Consider the following 21,411-nt stretch of genomic DNA (forward strand, 5'->3'; position numbering starts at 1 on the left):
GGCGAGTAAGGAGGCTGGAAGGAGGCAAACCGGAAGTGCCTTCCCGAGGCCGAGGCGGCACGCGGTTAAGGATGGCTCATGCGGTGATCCATCGTGGCGCGCGGTGCGTGATGGGAGGTGTAGTTTTTCTTCCACTCCTTTCCCCTTCCCGTTATTCGCCCTTTTCCCGACACTCACAAACCCCCTGCAGACCCTGAATCGGTTCCCATTGAGCGGCTCCTTGGAGGAAGATTTTCTCCCCTCCTTGGGTGACTTCGGATGCTTCTCTTTCTCCCCGAGGGAAAGAAGGGGGGGGTAGGAAGGGCAGCGGAGGGGGGCGCTGGATGTGGAGGAACAGCGCCGCCATGTTGGTGAAGAACAAGGGCAGCGGGAACTCGGGGACCGTCAGCCCTGCAGGCTCGAGCCCGCCATCTTATTAAAGGAAAAGAAAGCCCAGGTTGAGTAGGGACCTCCCACCTTCCCAACCCCCCCGCGGGGGTCCCCGGGGCTGCATCCCGTCCCCTGACTCGGCTCCGCGTGTGTCGGATAAGGGGAGTCAGAGAGATGCCCACCAACTGCGCCGCAGCGGGCTGTGCGGCTACCTACAACAAGCACATCAACGTCAGCTTCCACAGGTAACAGGTACGGGGCGGCCAGAGCCAGGACCGCCCGGGGCGGCTGTCCTTGACCCAGCTGCCACCCAGCCCGACCCCCTTCGAACCCGGGAGCGTAACGTGGGGTCCGTGGATAGATTTCAAGGGGATCGTGAACTTGAACGGGAGAAAAATGTCATCTTTCCACTCATTGAAATTTAGCATTTTTTAGTTAACAAATTAAAAATATGTACGTTATTATATGAAGGGATCCCGAGCCTTACCAGCCTGCCAAAGGGGTCCATGACGCACAAAAGGTCAAGAAACCCTTGCCCTGCTCCCCATCCCCTCTTCTAGACGATACTGGAGCATCATCATCTCTCCCGTAGGGGACCGGATTCTCCACCAGCATTTTCAGCTTCGATGGGGGAGGGGGGGAAGATTGGAGTAGAGGAAAGAAAGAAAGGATGGTAGGAGGAAGAAAGAAAGAATACAGGAGGAGCCAAGGTTCTGGAGGCCAGAGCAAAGAGAGGCATCTTTCAGCTTGGTTGGACCAAAGAAATCCCTTCGATTCCCATCTGGAAAAAACAGTTGCTTTGCTATTAAAATTGGGAAATGCCGAATTACAGGATTGACATCAAAGTTTATTCTTCTGAGGGGCAGCAGGCAATGAAAAGTGTGGTAATGCTAATGAATTTAATTGTTTATCAGAATCCAAAGCAGGGGTTGGTGTCTGTTCTACCCCTAGGATTAAGAAAGGTAAAATTGTTTCTCTGCCAATTGCTTTAAAATGAACAAAAAATCCATAGGTTCTGCAGAAACTTCTGTATCTTCTTTATGCTTATTTCAAGTATAAGCTCTTTATGGAGACCATTTTCAAAAGGGCTGTATACAATTGGCTGCTAAAAAATATATGTAACCTTTCAGGATTTGTATGATATAGTATGACACTTTGGAGAGGGGACACTTTTTGCCACCACCACCTCCCCATTTTGACTCCTGTGTACCAGCTTGAGACTTGTTTTCTAGCACCAAGCACTTTTTTGAGATGTTGGGTAGGGAGAACTAGAACTATGATTTTATTAGCATAGGGAACTCCCAGTGAATAAATTCCCTCTACCAAAGTAGATCAGCATTGTCAGATGCTGCAAATAATACAAATAATAGTCTTGAAGGCATTGAGAAGTCAAGTGACTTGACACAGGGTCACGTAGACAAGTAGGTATCAGAAGCAGAACTTGAACCTAGGTCTTCCTGATTCTAATTGAGGCTTTCCATCCACTACACCAAGCTGCTTCTGTTTTTTTCAGCGGATAGGCCTGGAGCCAGGAGCACCTGAGTCTGAATTCTGCCTCAGACACTTACTAACTGTGCCACACTGGGTAAGTCACTTACCCTCTTTGCCTTAGTTTCCTCATCTGTACAATGAGCTGGAAAGGGCAAACCGCTCCAGTATCTTGGCCAAGAAAACCCCAAATGGGGTCACAAAGAGTCGGACAGGACTGAAAAGACTGAACATGTTTAATAAAAATTTGTTGAATTGAATTTATTGAAATTATTTTTGTTCAGAATAAAAGTTTAAAGAGAATCTTGATTGGTTCATTCAAACTCAGTGCTTTTCTTCAAAATTTCATTCTAATTCTCAATACTTGAAAACTCTCTAGAAGAATGTGGCTTAGTGAATTTAAGACTAGTCTTTGCATTTGGAATACGTGGATCCAAGCCCCAGGCAACTCTCTAAGAACATAAATCTGAAGGTAAATTGCTAATCTGTATTGTGACAGTTTAGGAGTTCCCCCAACTGATGAAATCATGGGTTAGGAAATGATAACAAAAATGTTCTCCATCAGCATAGATAATCAAAAGATTTTGGGAATGGTCCCAGATCGGCAATGGTCCAGACCTGTCACTTGTCCAATACAGTAATTCCCTTGTAATTTTTAATGTTAAAGAGTTTTGTGGAACCCTGTGAGATTAAGTGATTTACCCATGGTAAGTGACCAAGAGACGGGACTTGAACCAAGTTTTCCTTATTCCAAGGATAGTCCTCCATCCACTATACTTCAGTGCCTCTCAGTCTAAAAGTTATCTTAGAATGTCACTGCCATGATCCATATGACTGTGTTTAAGGAATACAGATTAGACCCCAGGTCTGGGCTCTATAATTTTAAGATAAGCTACAAGGACAAAGGTTTGGAAAATAATATGCCTTTGAACAAAGGATAACTAATCATAGGAATTATTTATCTTCAAGACTTGTTTGATGGGCTATGTACAGTCATGAAGAGGTCTTAGAAAATGACAGTCAACATTCCTTAGTCTTTCCTGGGGAAGAGAAGAAAATTATTTAGGCTTTATTAACATGATCACAAAATATTGGAATTGGGATCTTTGAAGTCAGCTTACATTTTTGTCCTAGATCTGATCCTTTAAAAGGGGAAGACAGAATGAAAGTGAAAATGCCTCTAAACTTTTTGTTAAGGAAGAACTACTTTTTGTGTCCCAGAAACCTTGAGATTTGCAAGGCAGTATAGCTGTAAGAAGTGAAAGATGCACTAGTTCACCTTACTAAATTCTTGCTAGGGAAATGTAGGAATAATGGGGGGTCATGGCAGTGGCAGCTTTCCAATGCAGACCCCTTCTCTTCATGATCTCTTAATGTCCCCAATATTTTTGCTTCTCAAATATAGCAGTTTCATTTCTCATCCCTGTTATAGCAAGGTCATAATGATCAGCACTTCCATTAGAGGGCACTCAGAGTAAAGTTGAGATCAAATTGATCACATCTAGGTGTTGCTTCCCTGATTCTAAATCAATAATCTCTCCAATATCCTATTGATTTTTTTCTGAACTATGTAGAGACACAGGAAGACATCCCTTTTGTGTGTATATATATATATATATATGCTTGTCAGTAAATTTTTGCTGAGCACCCTCAGAATAAATAGCATATTATAAGAAAAGGGTATTTTCCTTAATGGAATTGAAAATCTAATTGGGCCTATTAGTGATATTTCTACTATGTTTCATGAGAATCATGATTTCTACTGGGATGATCAGTATAGACAAAGTATTGATTTCAACAATTACAAATATATGCAAATTAACTAGAAACTAAAATACAAATTTTAGAGATTGAGGCATTTTTACCTAAGTTTTCTTGACAAAATGAGTATTGTATCTGATTTGCCTTCACCATTTATATCAGCAACAGTAGATGGCCTGGCTAAATTTTCCTAATAAAATAGTTCTATGCATTTGATAAATTGAATGTGTTAAAAACAGTTTTAGACTGGGGAAAAAAATTCAGTTTTTTGTAATTCTAGGGAATATGTTGAAGGATCTATTCCTCCAAATCACAGAAACCACTTAATCACTCCTACATTGAAGTTACTGTTTATTCACTCTTATGAAAATAAGCATGAATTATTTTCATTAGAGTGTGTAAATCACTTCAGTGTTAATATTTTTAGGCAGATATTTAAATGTAATCAACATTAAATCTTTGTTTATTTTTTAATTATCTTTAACCACTAGAATTACCTGAAATGTTGTGATTTCTCCAAATCAGTTGGCATTTGAGATGTATGTTGTTTCTTAGGTTTCCCTTAGATCCCCAAAGAAGAAAGGAATGGGTTCGTCTGGTTAGGCGCAAAAATTTTGTGCCGGGAAAACACACTTTTCTTTGCTCAAAACACTTTGAAGCCTCCTGTTTTGACCTAACGGGACAAACAAGACGACTTAAAATGGATGCTGTACCAACAATTTTTGATTTCTGTACTCATCTAAAATCAATGGTAGGTGATACTCCTTTCTTTTTTCCCTTTTTTCCTTCTCACAACTCCCCATTTTTGTCATCTCTCTGACGGAGACTATCCTTTACATAAGAAAGCAAGACTGTCCTGAACACCATATATGATCAAAAAAGTTGTCCTTTGCTGTGCCTCATACCTGCCAAATCTCATTTGTAGAGATAGAAGAGAGCTTGGAAATTATATAGATCAGAGATGTCAAACACTAAGGGAGTAAGGCTGAAGCGTTTCCCAGCTGAGGGAACCAGATTAAAATGTAATTGAGAAATATTTAACAAAATAAAAATACAATAAAACATAGAAAATGTTAATGTGTGATTTTCTAAGTCAGGTACTATTTAGTGGCTTCCATTTCTATTTGAGTTTGACTCCGCTGATCCAGGTAAGCTTCCTCATTTTATAAACAAGAATACTGAGACCCTGAGAAATTAACTAAGTACCTAGCCTTAGGGCCTACAACTAGTTAGAGTCAAGTTGTAGACCTGACCTTACCAAGGTTCTTAACTTGGGAGCAATGAATTTTTTTTAATGTTTTGACAACTGTATTTCAATATAATTGGTTTCCTTTGCATCCTTATGTATTTGATATTTTTTGTGTTTAAAAACATTAGTCTAAGAAGGATTCATAAGTTTTACCAGACTCTTAGAGGGATCCATGACACACAAAAAAGTTAAGAACCCTGGACTAAAAGAATCACTTTTTTCCCCAACACATTCTTTGATCCTGGACACTGGCCTCCTGGCTGTTCCGGGACAAGATGCTCCAGATCTCTCAGCTGTGGACATTTTCTCTGGTTGTCCTCCAAGCCTGTAATGGTCTCCCTCCTCCATTCTGACTACTGACCTCCCTGGCTTCCTTTAAGTCCCAACTAAAATCCCACGTCCTACAGGAAGCCTTCCCCAACCCCTCTTAATTCCAGTGCCTTCCCTCTCTTTTTTATTTCCTATTTGTTCTATATATAGCTTGCTTTGCATATATATATTTTTTGCACATTGTTTCCCCATTAGTCGGTAAGCTCCTTGAGGTCAGGGACTCTTTTTTACCTTTTTGTATCCCTAGCACTTAGCATAGTCAGTGCCACATAATCAGTGCTTAATAGATGTTTATTGACTAGGTAAAGATATAGAATATTAGAACTGATAGAAAGTCTTTTGACTTACAGTCAGGAACATTTACCACTTTCCAGATTTGTTCATTGTACTGGCATATCATTTGAAACAAGCCAGTAGCTTTGAAATTATATGATATGTATATTGCCGTGATGTAATTATACTTTGTTATTACTTGGGAGGCTATATCAGTAGTAAAACGGTGAGGGCCTGAAAAGGGGGTCAAAAGTAGAAATAGAAATGACCAGGGTTGGGGAACCTTCTGCCTTGAGGCCACATGTGGCCTTCTGGGTCCTTGGGTACGGCTTTTTAACTGAGTCCAAATTTTACAGACAAATCCTTTTATTAAGGGGATTTTTCTGTGAAGTTTGGATTCAGTCAAAGGGCTGTACTTGAGGTTCCTCACCCCCGGACTAGACTAAGAGGAGACATTACAGAAGAAGAATTAATAGATGTGTTAAAGCATAAATGGGCCTCTTCTAAATGCAGCTGGAAATAAATTAAAATGTAATTAGGAAACACTTAACAAAATAAGTGAAAAAACATATTGTTAATATGTGGTTTTCTTAGTCTTTATGGGACTGCCTTCCAGGTTAGTGGCCTGTTTCTGTTTGAGTTTGACACTGCTACTTTATCCTGTTTTTAAAAATAACATAAAATACAGCATTCATATATTGTTACCTAGCCTTTACTTCCCAAAATAGTTAACAATGTGCCATAGGAAGGTTTTTTGTGTAAAATTTTCTTCAGTATCTGCTTATTAATATATGAGTACAAACAGTACAGAAGAAGCAAAATGCAGTTTTGACAAGAAAAGTAAGAAATATTCAGTGTTACCATTTCTTGGATTGTCCTTTTCTGGAATCCCAGTGTCAGAACTGCCTGACCAGAGGGTCTCAAAGGCCTAAGGGTGGAATGAACATCAACAGAGATATCCATTTATTCCTTCTGTGGTTAGAAACGATGAACTGATTGCCTCCCCTGCTCAAAAGGCTCAGAACTTGGGGTAGTAAGAAGTCTGAACGGCCTATTACCTATTATGATTGAAAGTACTCCAACCAAACCATGAAATAAATTAGTGTGGAGAAACCTGTCTCCATCCCAGCAAACATTCAGTTTTCAGAAGTCCAGGAGAATGTTAAAAATAAGCACCAGAGACACAGACACTATTCATAGCCGAAACTCAGAAGTGAGACTGCTTGTGTAGAGTTCTGTATGACAGAGATTAGTTAGATTCACCAAGTCTGGGGGTCTTAGTCATACCTCCTCAGAAAGTCAGTGTTTTCTGCATTTCCTCAACACTTTGAAGGATATTGAACAACACTGGCTGGCTAAGGAGCTAGAAAGCTGTCCCTCCAGGCCTGTAATGGCCCCTGCACGGAACGTCTCAGGTTAACTGTAAAACTAAGTTGAAGGACATTTGCAGAGTTGCAGTGATCGAAGGAGCTTCCTCACAGAAAATTTCCTACACCAGTGAAATTTTAGGTCCAGCCAAAAAATAAGTAGACACTAAGTTCAGAAAATTGAACTTTTTTTCTTTCAGGTTTCTTCTGTTCTCTAATTCCATCTGCTTCCCAAATTAAGGATTCTACTATTTCTTAGTTTTACCTAAACTTTAAAATGGAGCTGCTTGTAGCACCATTTATAACAAAAATTTTAAACATTTAAAAATTTGTAATTGTATTACAATATATTTTAAATATAACAAATATGATAATTTTATGAATAAAACAACAATACATTTTATGTTCCTTAGACTTTAAGGCACCACACACACACACACACACACACACACACACACACTCTCTCTCTCATACATACACACTCATACACTCTCTTCTTCAAAATTCTTTTCCCCTCAAAAGGAAAACTGGCTTTTTCTCCCAGGAGTTAAGAACTTCAATCGCTTAGTATGGCCACATTTAGCAGGGTGAAAGGAGAAAGTGGAGTGAGAGAAGAAGCCAGCAGATAGGAGAAGAAACAAAAAGTATATTGTCTTGGGAGCCAAGGATACGGTGACGAACAACGCAATGCTGCCCAGATCATGGGCCACAGAGACCGAGAAGCCCCTGGGGACTTTACAGAGAAACCTTAAAGGAGAGTGAAGGAAACAGAAATCTGACTCCCCAATGGGCCAACAAAGTTGTATGTCAGGAGCAAGTTGGGGAACTGGGCAGAGTTCATTCTTTTAAGAAACTAGAGTAGGGGCAGGTAGGTAGCGCTCCAGCCTTGGAGTCAGAAGGACCTGAGTTCAAATCTAGCCTCAGACACTTGACACTTACTAGCTGTGTGACTCTGAGCGAGTCACTTAACCCCAATTGCCTCACCAAAAAAAAAAAATTAGAGGGTAGGGAGTTTGAAAGAAAAATGGATCAGTAACAAGGCAAAGTTTTTATCAAGAAAGTTTTGTTCTTCCAGAGACATTAATTTTGCCAGTTAAGACACAATTACATAGGAATGTGGACTGACCCTGTAGTTTTATTAGTATAGAAAACTCCTGGGTGAGGAAACTCTCTCTACCAATTTACCTTAGTTACTGACTGTTAGTCAGTCAACAAACATTTACTAAATGAATGAATGAATGAATGGAGAAAGAGTGAGCCTGCTATGTATCAAGCACTGTGCTAAACTTTGGAGATACAAAGAAAGGCAAAATATAGTCCCTGTTATTGAGCTGACAATCTGATGGGGAAGATAACATGCAAGCAATGAGAGAGTATCAAGAAGAGGGTGATTGACAGAGTCAGAAGCTGCTCAAGAAGGATGAGGATTGAGAAAGGGCCATTAGATTTGGCAGTTAAGAGATCTTTAGTGACTTTGGAGAAAACAGTTTCCATTGAATGAGAAGGTAGGAAACCAGACTGCAGGGGTAAGAGAGTGAGAGGAGAGGAAGCAGAGGAACCTATTGTAACCAGCTTTTTTAAGGAGTTTGGCCACAAAAGATGTTTGACTGAATCTAGATTTCACAGAACAAACCTTTCAAAGGACCACACTTGAGGACCTAGAGGGCCACATGTGGTCTCGAGGCTGCAGATTCTCCACCCCTGCTCTAGGGAGATGGTCTCAATTTCTTCAGTAAAATTTGAGAGTTGGGGAGGAGAAGCCATGGGAGGTTTGAGAAAAGATGAAGAGGTTTAGAAGAGCCGCTTCGTTAATTAAGGATGTGTAGAAGAATTGACTTGCAGCAGTGAAGGCAACACCTCAAAGCCCGTTTATAGGTAGAGGGCAGAGGAGGCCAGAGGCCTAAAGGAAGGGACTGATTCTCCCTCAGACTGAAAGAAAGAGAACATGATTGGAGCCATTCAAATGCTTGTTTGAAGAGGTGTGCACTGCTTTTCTCAGGTTATTAATTGGGTTTATTATGGTTACATATGGTTATTAGTTAGGTTTATTAAACTTAACATAAGCTTAAAAATAACCCAGTGTTAAAATAATATTCTTGGGGCAGCTAGATGGTGCAGTGGATAGAGCACCAGCCCTGAAGTTAGGAGGACCTGAGTTCAAATGCGGCCTCAGACCAAACACTTGACACTAGCTGTGTGACCCTGGGCAAGTCATTTAACCTCAATTGCCTAAAAAAAAATTTAATAATTTTCTTACCCGTAAAAAGAAATTAATCACGACCTCTCTCATGGAAATACTAGACTTGCAATGATTGTAATGATTAGGTTTATTGAATTTAAAATAAGCTTTAAAAAAACCTACATTTGTAATCATAATGTTTAAAATATTCCTAAAGTAATCATTATTTTTATACACATATCATGTGGGTCCATGTATTTAAAAGGGGAATGAAGAGATTAAGTAGCTTGTCTAAAGTCTCATTGAATTAATGGGTAATACAAGACTAAAAGGTTGATTATCAGTTCATTGGACATTTCTATTCATTATATAAAATGTCATTTCTGTTTAATGTATACCTTTCCATGAGGTAAATAGTTTAAAATTATTTCATTCCAAAAGTGGGCAAATTTACTTTTGATTCATAAAACTCTGTAATTCAGGTGTAACACTCTTCATTTTATTCTGTACAGAAACCCAAGTCAAGAAATCTTCCTAAGAAAAACTCTTGCATCCCAGCAGGACCATCCAATATGAAATCCAATGTTAGCTGTCAGCAAGTTCTACTTGAACACAGCTATGCCTTTAGAAGCCCCACAGAGGCAAAAAAGAGGATAATTCAACTGGAGAAAGAGATAGCAAGCTTAAAAAGAAAGATGAAGAATTGCTTGCAGAAAGAACGGAGAGCAACACAGAGATGGTTCAAAATCACATGCTTGGTGAAAAGTTTAGAAGCAAATAACATATTGCCCAGGGGCACATCAGAACACATCCTGCCAAGTGCCTTAAATGATCTTACATTACAAAACTTCAAAATCATTGTACAGGATCAGCAAGATCAAACATAACAAAGTCTTTAAATGAAGACAGCACCAAGCCAAGGAGCCGGCTTTTGATATTAGCCAAAACTGAATTCTGTGCCCAGCCTTCACTGGATTCAGAAGTAAAAGTTATTTACTGGAATTATGCTAAAAACAATATTCTCAGGACAGTTTTGCTTGAATAGCATAATTTTCTGGATGTTGTTTATAAAGACTGTTACTTATTTTTGTGGAAAAAGAAAACTTCATATGAAGACTTCATTGTAATGTAAGCACAAGTGCCTTACAACAAAAAAACACTTACTCTGGCTGAAATTTTTCCTACATGAAGAAATCTTATGTTTACAAGTTTATTTATTGTTTTTTCTTTAAAAACCTGTTTTTGAAGGAATGGTCTATGCCAGGTAATATGTTTGGGTCATTTCACGGACTTATTTTCTGTCAGAAAAGGAATTTTCCTTGTTGAACTGCATTGGAGGAGGGTTTTTGTATTCTAAATATGATGCTGAAGTACTTTTCCAAAATTAAATATAACCTTAGAAAAGTACCAGTTCTTGATTTAAATTGTGGTGGGTACTGACTTGGCAATATATGGTGAATCACTTTACTTACTATTGCCTTTACCTTTTTCATATCTGTTAAAAGGGATTAATAGTGACCTCTCTCACGGAAATACTAGACTGGGAATGATACACTAATTTAAATGTTCAGTACTGTTTAGATGGGAAGTGCCAGTGAGTCCATCAGACGAGAAGAGGCCAGGCATACCTCAAATCTGCTCAGATGGGTACTTTGGCACCTTGAGCTCCAAGAAAAAACACACAGACACACACACAGAGCTGTGAAACAGCGACATTGAGTCCATCTCCTGTTTTGTGCCAAAATTATTAAACAATTAGGGAGATATTATTGTTTTCTCATAACTTATATGTTTTTAGTTTTATGCTGTTGTATATTAAGCAATTTTTATGTGTGTTAGGATATCAACGTTGTTCATGAAGTATTTATTGTACTACTTACTTAGGTAGTCAGCTCAGAGCATAGCAGTTTTTTTCCATGAAACACAATAGCCTTTCAGTGCAGAGAGGTACTTAGCCATGTAAAGTCTTGACAACTTATAATTTGTTTTAAAATGGAATCAATTTATAGACCATTAAATCAACATATACACCATGAAAATACAGTATAGAGAAGAATTCACTCCCTCTGCCACCTCCATTTTTCTTTAGGACAGCATCACTCTGTGGCCTTCATTGTATATGGAAAAATAGGATTTTAATGATTCTTTTCTAAAACAAATATATGCATATGGTACTCTTTTAAGAATTTATTTTCTAATTGAATCATTCAAAGAGTTTGCCTTATTTCATAAATTGTATTTATTCAGCATCTTGTATTTCAGATATCTGTGAACAAAATCATGGAAAAGTCCATTAACTATTAAATCAAATCTCTTAATCCTCTTTCCAATGTACGATATTATATCATGAAAATAGTATAATGCTTAACCATAGATGGTTCCACCTTTTTGCACATAAGGGGTTTATTTTATGGGGAAAACAAGCAAGTCAGACTTACATCTGGGAGTTTCTTCTTTTTAAAATGACACTTCTTGTTACTAGCTGTGTGACCCTGGGCAAGTCACTTAACCCCAATTGCCTAAAAAAAAAATAAAATGACACTTGTTTACATTCTAGTAACCATAAAGAGCACAAATTCAATTTTTCACAAAAGGTGGTTTTCTATAATGGAAGATAACTGCTCACTTTGATAAAATATGTACTGCTGGAAAAAGCAGATGAATACTTCCTATCAGAATTTGTATATGCAAGTATGACACTTTTAATAGCAACTCCCAAAATTTAGGCACAATATGAGGGCAAGGGGGCAGCTAGGTGGCACAGTGGGTAGAGCACCAGCCCTGAAGTCAAGAGGACCTGAGTTCAAATCCAGCCGCAGACCAAACACTTGACACTAACTGTGTGACCCTGGGCAAGTCACTTAACCCCAATTGCCTAAAACAATAAATAAACAGATAAATAATAAGTAAGTAAATGAATGAATGAATGAATAAAAATCTATTGAATTAAATCTGTAGTACCTAACATTGGTATGTTTTTCAGTATCTATCAAGAAGGTAGATTTGGCAAATGCAAAAGTAAAGAAATAGTTTGTTTTCATTCTTATTGGGCACTTGTCAGAAATACTTGTGGAAAAAACTTTATGCATTGAAAAACTTTAATCTTTCACATAAGTATCGTCCCGTGTTAACGTGTTAAACATAACTATTATGTTTTGGTCATGGACCATCTTTACATCTTTTCACCAATTTATCATCAGCAAAAATGACTGTTTATTAGTTTTATACATCTGGCTAAAGGTGGTCACATACCCACTTAAATGCAATGTGTTATCTTTTAAAATATTAGCTCACAGTCACCGAAGGACCAAAGTAATATTCATTTGAGTCCTGTCCACTAGTTCCTGTTCACAACAGGTAACTGAAATGGCTGTAAAGTTGTTAGCAATGTCTCTGGAGAAACATAACACTACAACTACAAACATTAAAGCTTTTTGGAAAGATCAACCACTACTGTGCATTATTGTGTTGTTTTTTAATCCATTCAAGATTGGTCTCTAGAATCCCTATTCCTACAATGCAGCTGCTGATATATGTCTTTTCTCTTAGATATTGCATGTTCCTGTGTAATTGTTTTATTATTTCAAAATCACAGATTAGCCCCATTTCCACCTCACATCAGTCTTGTTAACAAGTCTCCAGTCAGAAGTAGTTCAGGTTTTGTACTTCAGAATATCTGTGATTTCATCAATGCAAGCATGTCTTTCTTGAATCAGTGTTTACATATTTTACTTAAACCATCTTCACCAGTTGCTTCCCTTGTGGCCAACCTCCTGATGATGATTCAGGAACTGGGTTTAGAGTCAGAGAACCTGGGTTCAAGTCCCATCCTTGTCTCTTATTAAATGTGTGATCCTGGGAAAGTCATTTTGCCTCTCTTGATTCTCAGTTTCCTAATCTGTAAAATGTGAAATTGGAATAAATAACTTCTAGAGTTCTGCTCCAGACCTATGATCCTAATTCCAATCTGACCATTTGGCTCTTCTCCTCCATCAACTCCAGTAGCCTCCTGTCTCTTCTAAGATAAAATATAAACCCTCTGACTGCATTTTAAAGCCTTTCACCACCTAGCTGCAACCTACCTTTTCAACCACACTAGATATTACACTTCCTCCAACACTGCTCCTCAGCAATGCTAACTTCTCTGTTCCTCACATGACATTCCATCTGCCATTTGTGTGCTTTTGCACTTGCCAATTATAGTCCCCCCTTCCTTACCTCTGTCTCATAGAAGCTGTTTTCCTTTAAGATGCAACTCAAGCACTATTTTCTGCATGAAAACTTTCTTAATTCCCATGACCACTAAGCCCTCCCAAACTCCTTATATTTAACTACTTTGTATACATTTGTATTTATTAACTTTATACTGTACATATTTTTGTAAGTATCTCTCCCATTCTAATGTAAGGGATTGGTTTCATTCTTTATACTTGCATCCCCAGCTTGGCACAGTTATCGTTCAGTTGTTTCAGTGGTGTCCCACTCTTTGTGACCCCATCTGGAGTTTTCTTGGCAAAGATACTGGAAGTATCTTGATATTTCCTTCTCCAGTTCATTTTACAAATGGGGAACTAAGGCAGGAGTGGAGAACCTTTGGCCTCAAGGCCACATGTGGCCCTCTAGGTCCTCAAGTATGACTGAATCAGTCAAAGGGCCACATGTGGCCTCAAGGCTGCAGGTTCCCCACCCCTGAACTAAGGCAAACAGGGTTAAGTGATTTACCTAGGGTCACACAGCTAGTACGTGTCTCAGGCCAGATTTAAACTCAGGAAGGTCGAGTCTTCCTAACTCCAGACCCAGCTCTCTATCCTGGCTGCCCCTGGTGACACAGTGTTTGATCCTTCAGTCTCTTCTGTCTTAGCTAAAATGATCTTCAGATGACCGATTTGGAGTTTATTGCCGAGCCCCTGCTCAAAGTTTTTGCAACTTTCAGACACAATGTTCTGCTGGTATAGCTTTCGAAGACTGGGTCCACCTTCATATTCCCATTATCAGATTAGGATTTTAGTAGTAGGCTCTGGTTCTGTAGCACAAGGACTCTAAAACATGACGTCCTGTTTTCTCTACCTTTTTGGGGGGGTGCCTAGGCAATAGGGTTGAATGACTTGCCTGAGGTCACACAGCTAGTGAGTGTTATGTGTCTGAGGTCACATTTGAACTCAAGTCCTCCTGACTCCAGAGCCAGTGCTCTATCCAGTGTGCCACCTAGCTGCCCTGGTCCTGTTTTCTCTATAAGGTGGTATTTAGATCACCCTTTCTCTTCTCCCTTTGTCTGGTCGTGTCTCATTTTAACCATACGTCAAAACAAGACTTGAGCAAAAATTTTAAATAGTCTTTCATCTTCCCTGTGAAGTGAGACAAGGTACAGGACCTCAGTATCTCTGGTCATTATCATTGTTTGAAAGATCAGTTTTGAGTATGGTTGTCAATGCTTGACTGCTAAATTCTATTTTATGATAGTAAATTATTCTGGTTTGTTTTTTTAAAGCTTGTTCTCTCCTTTTAGAAGAGTACTTACATGTCAGCATTTCGATTGTATAATACTTTTGCCCAAAGCATCATTTCACAATGTTTCAAAACAGTTGCGGACTGTCAGCATAAAATATACGAAAGTTTTTAATGTGTATTGTTAAATACAACTCCCATCCCTAGCAAAATGAGCTGCCATTCTATTGTTTCCAAAAGATGGAGTAACCCAATATATAGACAGTTGGACAAATGTCTTCCTAGATTCTACTTCCACAGGGAAATGTATTGCAAATTGGAATAAAATGAATAGTTATACAAAGGGATTAGTATATTCTTTTTTGTTGTTGAAAATTAAAGTAAATCCTAGATAGATAACTAGACTTTCATTCTTTTATGCTGCCCTAAGTTCTTTCAGTGCATTTGTTATCACTTAATTTTTTTGTTGGGCAAACTTAAGATAGTTAAGTCTAGAAGCTACCAAATATCAACTGCCAGTTTTGTCAAGGTATTCTACCTTCCAGGGCAGTTAGGTAGTGCAGTGAATAGAGTGCCCTGCCTAGAGACAGAAAGACCCTACTTCAAATTTAGCCTCAGATATTTACTAGCTATGTGATCCTGGGCAAGTCACTTAACTTGTTTGCGTCAGTTTCCCCATCTGTAAAATGAGCTGGAGAAGGAAATGGCAAACCATTCCACTATCTTTGTCGAGACCCCCCAGAGGGGTCACAAAGAGTTGGTCAGGATTTAAACAACTGAATAACAAATTCTGCCTTCTAAGAGCTTCCAGTTTTAAGAAGACCTGATATAGTAAAACATTTCAGAACGTGAGTGAAATTGCTAGGCTGTGCTCTTCATTTGCATTTAAAGAGTTGCATGCCAGAGTGCCTTTAAAAATTTCCCCATCAGCAAATGCTGCATATATGGTGGTGTCATTTCCATATTGTAAACATGGTAGTTCCATTCCAGAAAAACCTGAAACCCTATAAATGGGAAAGATTATTTAAGCATAGGAATAGGTTCCCATAATTGTGTAAAGGGAAAAGTTACTGATACAGCAGAAAGTCTCCAATGTGCTACACTATGAATTAGGCAACTCTTCCATATTCGAGAAATAGATTTTTTTAAATGAAAGAAAAATAAAAACATTGTAAATCACCTACCATTAAGAATTACTGTTTAAGCCCATTTTATAGAAAAGCACATTTTAATTTGATTAGAGTCATTTCAGCCTCAAGCTAAAATGAACTGTGTTTTATGGGGCACTGTGTAAAAGTCAAGAATTAGACACTGATTGATAAATATGGAATAAGAATATTGCACTATTATCTCTGCATCTTAGCAGCTTTCACATAATACACACACACACACACATATTTAAGACTCCAATTTAGCAAACATATCTGTTGTGTAAATTGGGGGTTCTTAATCTTTTTTTTGTTTATTTGTTTTATGGAACCTTTTGGCAGACTGGTAAAGTCTCTGGGCCCCTCCTTAGAATAATTTTTTTTATATTTTAGTTACAAATTAGTGAAAATAAATATGTACTTTTTTCCCATCCAAATTCACTGACCTTCTGAAATCTACCTATGGACCATCTGCTGGGAGCTAAATGATACAAGGTTCAAATAAGATTTAGATTCACTCTATCTGCTTTCATGAAATTGACAATCTATTTTTTACAACCAAAATATTTTATTGGCTTCCTATTGCCTGCTGAATAGGTAAAAAGTTATGATTTAATCAGTATAGAGAACTCCCAGATGCAGAAAATCCCCTACCAATGAAGGCCAGTATCTTGACTAAACTTTATATTATAGTCTTAGGGAATTTTCTAGATCACAGCAGTGTCAAATTCAAAAAGAAACAGGGTCAGTACTATTCATAAGCATCCCTGCCTGTCCACATATTGTCTTAGAAAACCACATATTAACATTACCTTTGTTCCTTGTTGTTTAATCATTTCAGTTGTGTCTCACTTTTTGTGACCAAGGGTTTTCTTGGCAGAGATACTGAAGTAGTTTGCCATTTCCTTCTCCAGTTCATTTTACAGATGAGGAAACTGAGGCAAGCAGGGTTAAGTGACTTGCCCAGGGTCACACAGCTAGTAAATGTCTGAGGCTGGATCTGAACTTTCTGACTCCAGGGCCAGCACTACCTTGCTACCCTTTATCTATATTCTATTGTATTTTAATTTATTTTGTTAAATATTTCCCGATTGCATTTTAATCTGGTTCTGTCAAATCCTGAGTGGAAGCTGCATGTGAAATCTTTGACCTAGAACACAAAGAAGCTGTGACATACAACTAGAATTCATGAGTTCATTAGAAGTAAATAAAGATAAGACCTGAGGGTAGGTGGAAAGGAATCAGGGAAGGTTTCCTGAAGGCCTTTGACAAGCTACAACTAGAAAGGTATAGTAGGCAGGAAATTTGAACTTTATTCAACTGCATCAGGAAGCCAATGGAAGATTTTGAGAAAAGAAACATTATGAAAAATTCATGCATAAGGAAACTTGGTTTGAAAAGTGACCAGAAGAATGGAGTGGAGGGGTGACCTCCAGTTCATCCTATGAGGAAACTTTTTGCCACCGTGATGGCCCAGAAGAAGGGTGAAAATGTGGGAAACGTTATCAATTGGACTTGATAACTAGATGTGATAGGTAAGGGAGAAAGAACAATAAAAAATAAACACTGATGTTTCAAACATGTAAAACTAGATAAAGATAGCTGACTGCAGCCTACTAAAATTGTCAATTCGGAAGAAGTTGGTTTGGTGAAAAATATAATAATCCACATTTTAGATATTCTAATGAAATTATTTCACAAATTATGTGCCCAATGATTGAGGAATGGCTGGATAAATTGTGGTACATGAACGTAATAGGATATTACTATGTTCGAAGGGAGCATAAGTATGAAGAATTCAGAGAAACAATAGAGTGAAGAGAGAAGAACTAAAATATGGATCCACTACAGATGTAAAATGCATGAAAACACAACAAAACACAGCTCAAATGCAATACATAAAACTGGTTCCAAATTACTAAAGTCAAAACACATCCTTCCTTTTAATAAATAGCAGACTAAAAACAGGGAGGCAGGCAACAAGCATTTATTAAGTCTTACTGAGCTAAGTACTAGGGTATACAAATGTGAGCAAAAACTAATGATAATAATAAATATTTACATAGTACCTGCTATGTTCCAGGTACTTTGCCAAGTCTTTTACAAGTATTTTCTCATTTTATAGCTGCCCTTAGAGAGCTTATATTCTAATTGGGAAAGACAATACATAAAAGGAAGCTGAAAGGGAGGCGTAATGGGAAGAAAGGTAGTTAAGGAGGGCCGTGATGGCAACGTCCAGATAGTCAGAAGTTTGGCCTGGAGAGAAATAAGGCATGGCCAGCCTGGGCAGGTCAGTCCCCAAAATGGAGGGCCCCCAAAGGAACTCGTCAATGGGAGAAGGGGAATGGGATGGTGGAGGGATATCCCCAGGGTAAGAAGGCCCTAGGTGCTGAGAGAATTTGAAAAATAAGAAGGCTGTTGAGTGTTGGTAGTGAAGTCCAAGACAGTCAGAAACATAACTGGCAAGGGAATGTACTCTAAGACAGAGGTGTAAAACTCATGCAAAACTTCCCACGGGCAACCCAGATTAAAATGCAGTTGAGAAGTATTTAACATTTTTTTAAAAATATAATATAGCATAGATGTTAATGTATGGTTTAAGTCACTAAGAAGCCTGCAGAGATCCATTTCTATTTCAGTGTGACACCACTGCTCTAAGGCACCAGTTAAATTTCATTTAACCTGTTTTACAGGAAAATACTGAGAGAAGAGTTAGCAAGTTACTAGGACAACAAAATATGAATAAAATTTATTTTTCAGAAACCATATACAGGGTACATCTAAAATTCTTGCCATTAGATTTCATTGTGTTCGATGGATGGTACTGTCAGTGTTTGCTTAATAATAAACTGACAAGAGCTAGGAGAATCAATAAATACTTATTAAGTGCTTACAATGAATCAGAGAAGAATTGACCATTGCCTAAATGCAATAAAGGGGGAACCAGAGTCAGCAGTCAAGGTCATAGGCCGTACCCAACCCTACAGATTTCCTTTATTTCCTAATAGGATTACACCTCATGTCAGGGTGACATCCCCCTTCACCTTGAACTTTAATGTCTTATGTTGTTTTGTGTTTGCTTTAAAAAAAAAATTGCTGGGGCAGCTAGGTGGCGCAGTGGATAGAGCACTGGCCCTGGATTCAGAAGGACCTGAGTTCAAATGCGGCCTCAGATACATAACACTTATTAGCTGTGTGACTCTGGGCAAGTCACTTAACCCCATTGCCTAGCCAAATATAAAAAAAAAAATTGCTAGGGATAGCTAGGTGGTGCAGTGGATAGAGCTCTATCCTTGAATCAGGAGAACCTGCATTCAAATCCTGCCTCAGACACTTGACACATAGTAGCTATGTGACCCTGGACAAGTCACTTAACCCCATTTGCCTAGTAAAGTTTTGAGGCTGTTTTTTCAAACTTATCATGGCTCAATTGGTTAAAAAAAAAATGAAGCCTTCTTCCATACCTTAGGCCCAGACAGATTGGAACTGCACACTAGATCAAGTTAGTGGCAGTTAAGATAGGAGGGGCTGCCAATCCAGTAAATCTGCAGAGCAGATTGTTAGAGAATAAGAAATGATCTGGGGTTTAGCAAGTCAACATCAGCCTCCTACTTCCTTTTTTTTTTGTAATAATAACAAAACAGACGTAGCATTTTTAAGTTTGCAAAGCAATTTACATTCAATAGTTCACTTGATCTTCATAAAACCTGTGTTATTGGGACACCGGAGGTTTTGGGCTGTAGCTTCTAGCAGGTTCTGGACAGCCAGAAAGACAGGAATGGAGACAATGAGGGGTTAAGTAATTTACTTTATTCTTCTCAAGTGGGTTGCTGATAATGGCAGCACCAGCTCCTACAGCTTCTCCTCCCTAATTACTCTTCTCACAGGGGGCTTCGGGAATGGGGCAACAATCCCTATGTAAGAGCAAGGCTCTTATCTTGATGGGGGCCAGTCAAGGCAGCACAGCATTCCAGCTTGTGCATTCCCCCTAAGCCTCAATGGGGACCAGCTGAGGCAAGCACATTCACAAATCCCCCCTCCAAGCCTTGACGGGGGCCAATCAAGGCATGCACAGCCTTCCTAGCTGTCACATTCCCCAAATCCCCTCTCAACGATCAATGCTCTATTGATTTATAGAAAAGCACACAAAGGAGGCAATTTTCCAGCAATAGCCTCACAAGTTTACTTTAACTCTAGCAATATCCTTATGACTTAGCATTTCCAAGACAAAGACACAGTAGGTTATTTATAATTTAACTCAAATGTTTACATTACCTCATTGTTATGTCTCACTGCACAGTCACAGTAGAATTTGTTTACAATGTGAAATCCTGCTGGGAACTATTATCTAAAAAAAAAAAAGAATAACAAAATCCACCTTACTTACACGTAGGTACTACAGGTGTAATTATGCACATTTTGTGGATGAGGAACCCGGGGCTGAGAGTGGTTCAAGTATTTGCTGGATGTCAACCAGCTAGTTAGGTGGCATTTGAACCCAGGTCTTCCTGACTTCAAGTCACTGGGCCACAAGGCTTCTTCATCACTCTTTGGAAGATTCATATTTATATTTGACTACATCGGTAGAAAAAGCCTGAGTTTGTATTCTTAGCATTAAACAAAGACTAGTTCTTCATTACATCTCAGCTGCATTATTTTTCTGGACCAAATTCCCACCTATTTCCTTTTAATCATTTTGCTTTATCTTGAGACACCCCTAGAGGGTACCATAATATCTATCGGTTTGGGGGCAGTGTTCTGCATCTTGGGAGCTTTTTTTTGAGAGGCAGGACAGAACAAGGAGTAGTAGAAATGAAGAAAAGGAATAGTAATAACCTACTCCTTGTACTAATTTGGCCTATTGAGACCACCGTGAGAATTTGTCCAGCTTGTGTTGTGGAGGTAACAACTTTTTTCAAGTATGTTAACATTTTGAGGCAAAGGGGGAAGAAATTAAGGTATGTAAAAAATACAAGAATATACAGTTATCCCTTCCACATCATGACTTTTCCCATTGAGGTTTCACATGGGTCAGTATAAGAAATTAAAGGGTAATTGGGGAGTTTTTTAGCAGAAGCTACAGATGTGAAAATGACACACGAAGGCCAACAGATGACACACAAAAAGTTTAGAAACTTAAATATATAAAATATGTGGATAGTATTCTATAATATTAACATATTTTATCTTTTAATACCATAACAATTCAGACTTCTTCTCTGGTACAAAGGGAGGACCAAAAAATTTTACCTAGATTTTCTAGATCAAGGAGACACTGAGTTCCTACCCCAGTGAAGTGGAAGGGAATATATGGTAACAAAGAGAACAAATTGAGTCAGTAAATGGGAGTCCCACACCATTCAATTCAATTCAAAAAATATTTTTAAGTGTACTATACAGAAAGCATTGTGGTTAGACACTGTGGATACAAAAATCAAAAACTGCAACCATCCCTACATTCCAGGTGAATTTATTCTACAGGAAATTGCAAGATCATATTTGTCTCCTTTAATGAGCACAATTTGAACTTGTCATGAGTTATACATGTTAGGTTATACATGTACAATCACATTAAACATATTTCCACATTAGTCATGTTGTGAAAGAAGAATCAGAACAAAAGAGAAAAACCACAAGAAAGAAAAGAGTGAAAATGGTATGCTTCGATCTGCATTCAGATTCCATAGTTCTTTCTCTGGATGTGGCTAGCATTTTCCATCATGAGTCTTTTGGAATTTTCTTGGATCATTGTATTGCTGAGAAGAGCTAAGTCTATCCTAGTTGATCATAGCACAATGTTGT

At 38.4% G+C, this 21,411-nt stretch overlaps 1 protein-coding gene across 1 annotated transcript; it reads left to right on the forward strand.

Moving 5' to 3' along the window:
* The first annotated feature begins 68 nt into the window (after positions 1 to 68).
* Positions 69 to 12,463, forward strand: THAP2 (THAP domain containing 2). The gene is made up of 3 exons (XM_020968868.2): positions 69 to 614; positions 4,174 to 4,369; positions 9,529 to 12,463. The coding sequence occupies exons 1-3, from the start codon at positions 544 to 546 to the stop codon at positions 9,901 to 9,903; spliced, it is 642 nt and encodes a 213-aa protein (XP_020824527.1). The 5' UTR covers positions 69 to 543; the 3' UTR covers positions 9,904 to 12,463.
* The last annotated feature ends 8,948 nt before the right edge of the window (positions 12,464 to 21,411 follow it).

The sequence above is a fragment of the Phascolarctos cinereus genome, unplaced genomic scaffold (assembly GCF_003287225.1).
Source record: "Phascolarctos cinereus isolate Bilbo 61053 unplaced genomic scaffold, phaCin_HiC Scaffold_1;HRSCAF=81, whole genome shotgun sequence".
NCBI classification, from domain to species: Eukaryota; Metazoa; Chordata; class Mammalia; order Diprotodontia; family Phascolarctidae; genus Phascolarctos; species Phascolarctos cinereus.

Coding starts and splice junctions, on each gene's coding strand:
- THAP2 (XM_020968868.2), top strand. CDS start 544: ATGCCCACCAACTGCGCCGCAGCGGGCTGTGCGGCTACCTACAACAAG. Junction 615..4,173: donor ATCAACGTCAGCTTCCACAG/GTAACAGGTACG, acceptor GTTGTTTCTTAG/GTTTCCCTTAGATCCCCAAA. Junction 4,370..9,528: donor GTACTCATCTAAAATCAATG/GTAGGTGATACT, acceptor TATTCTGTACAG/AAACCCAAGTCAAGAAATCT.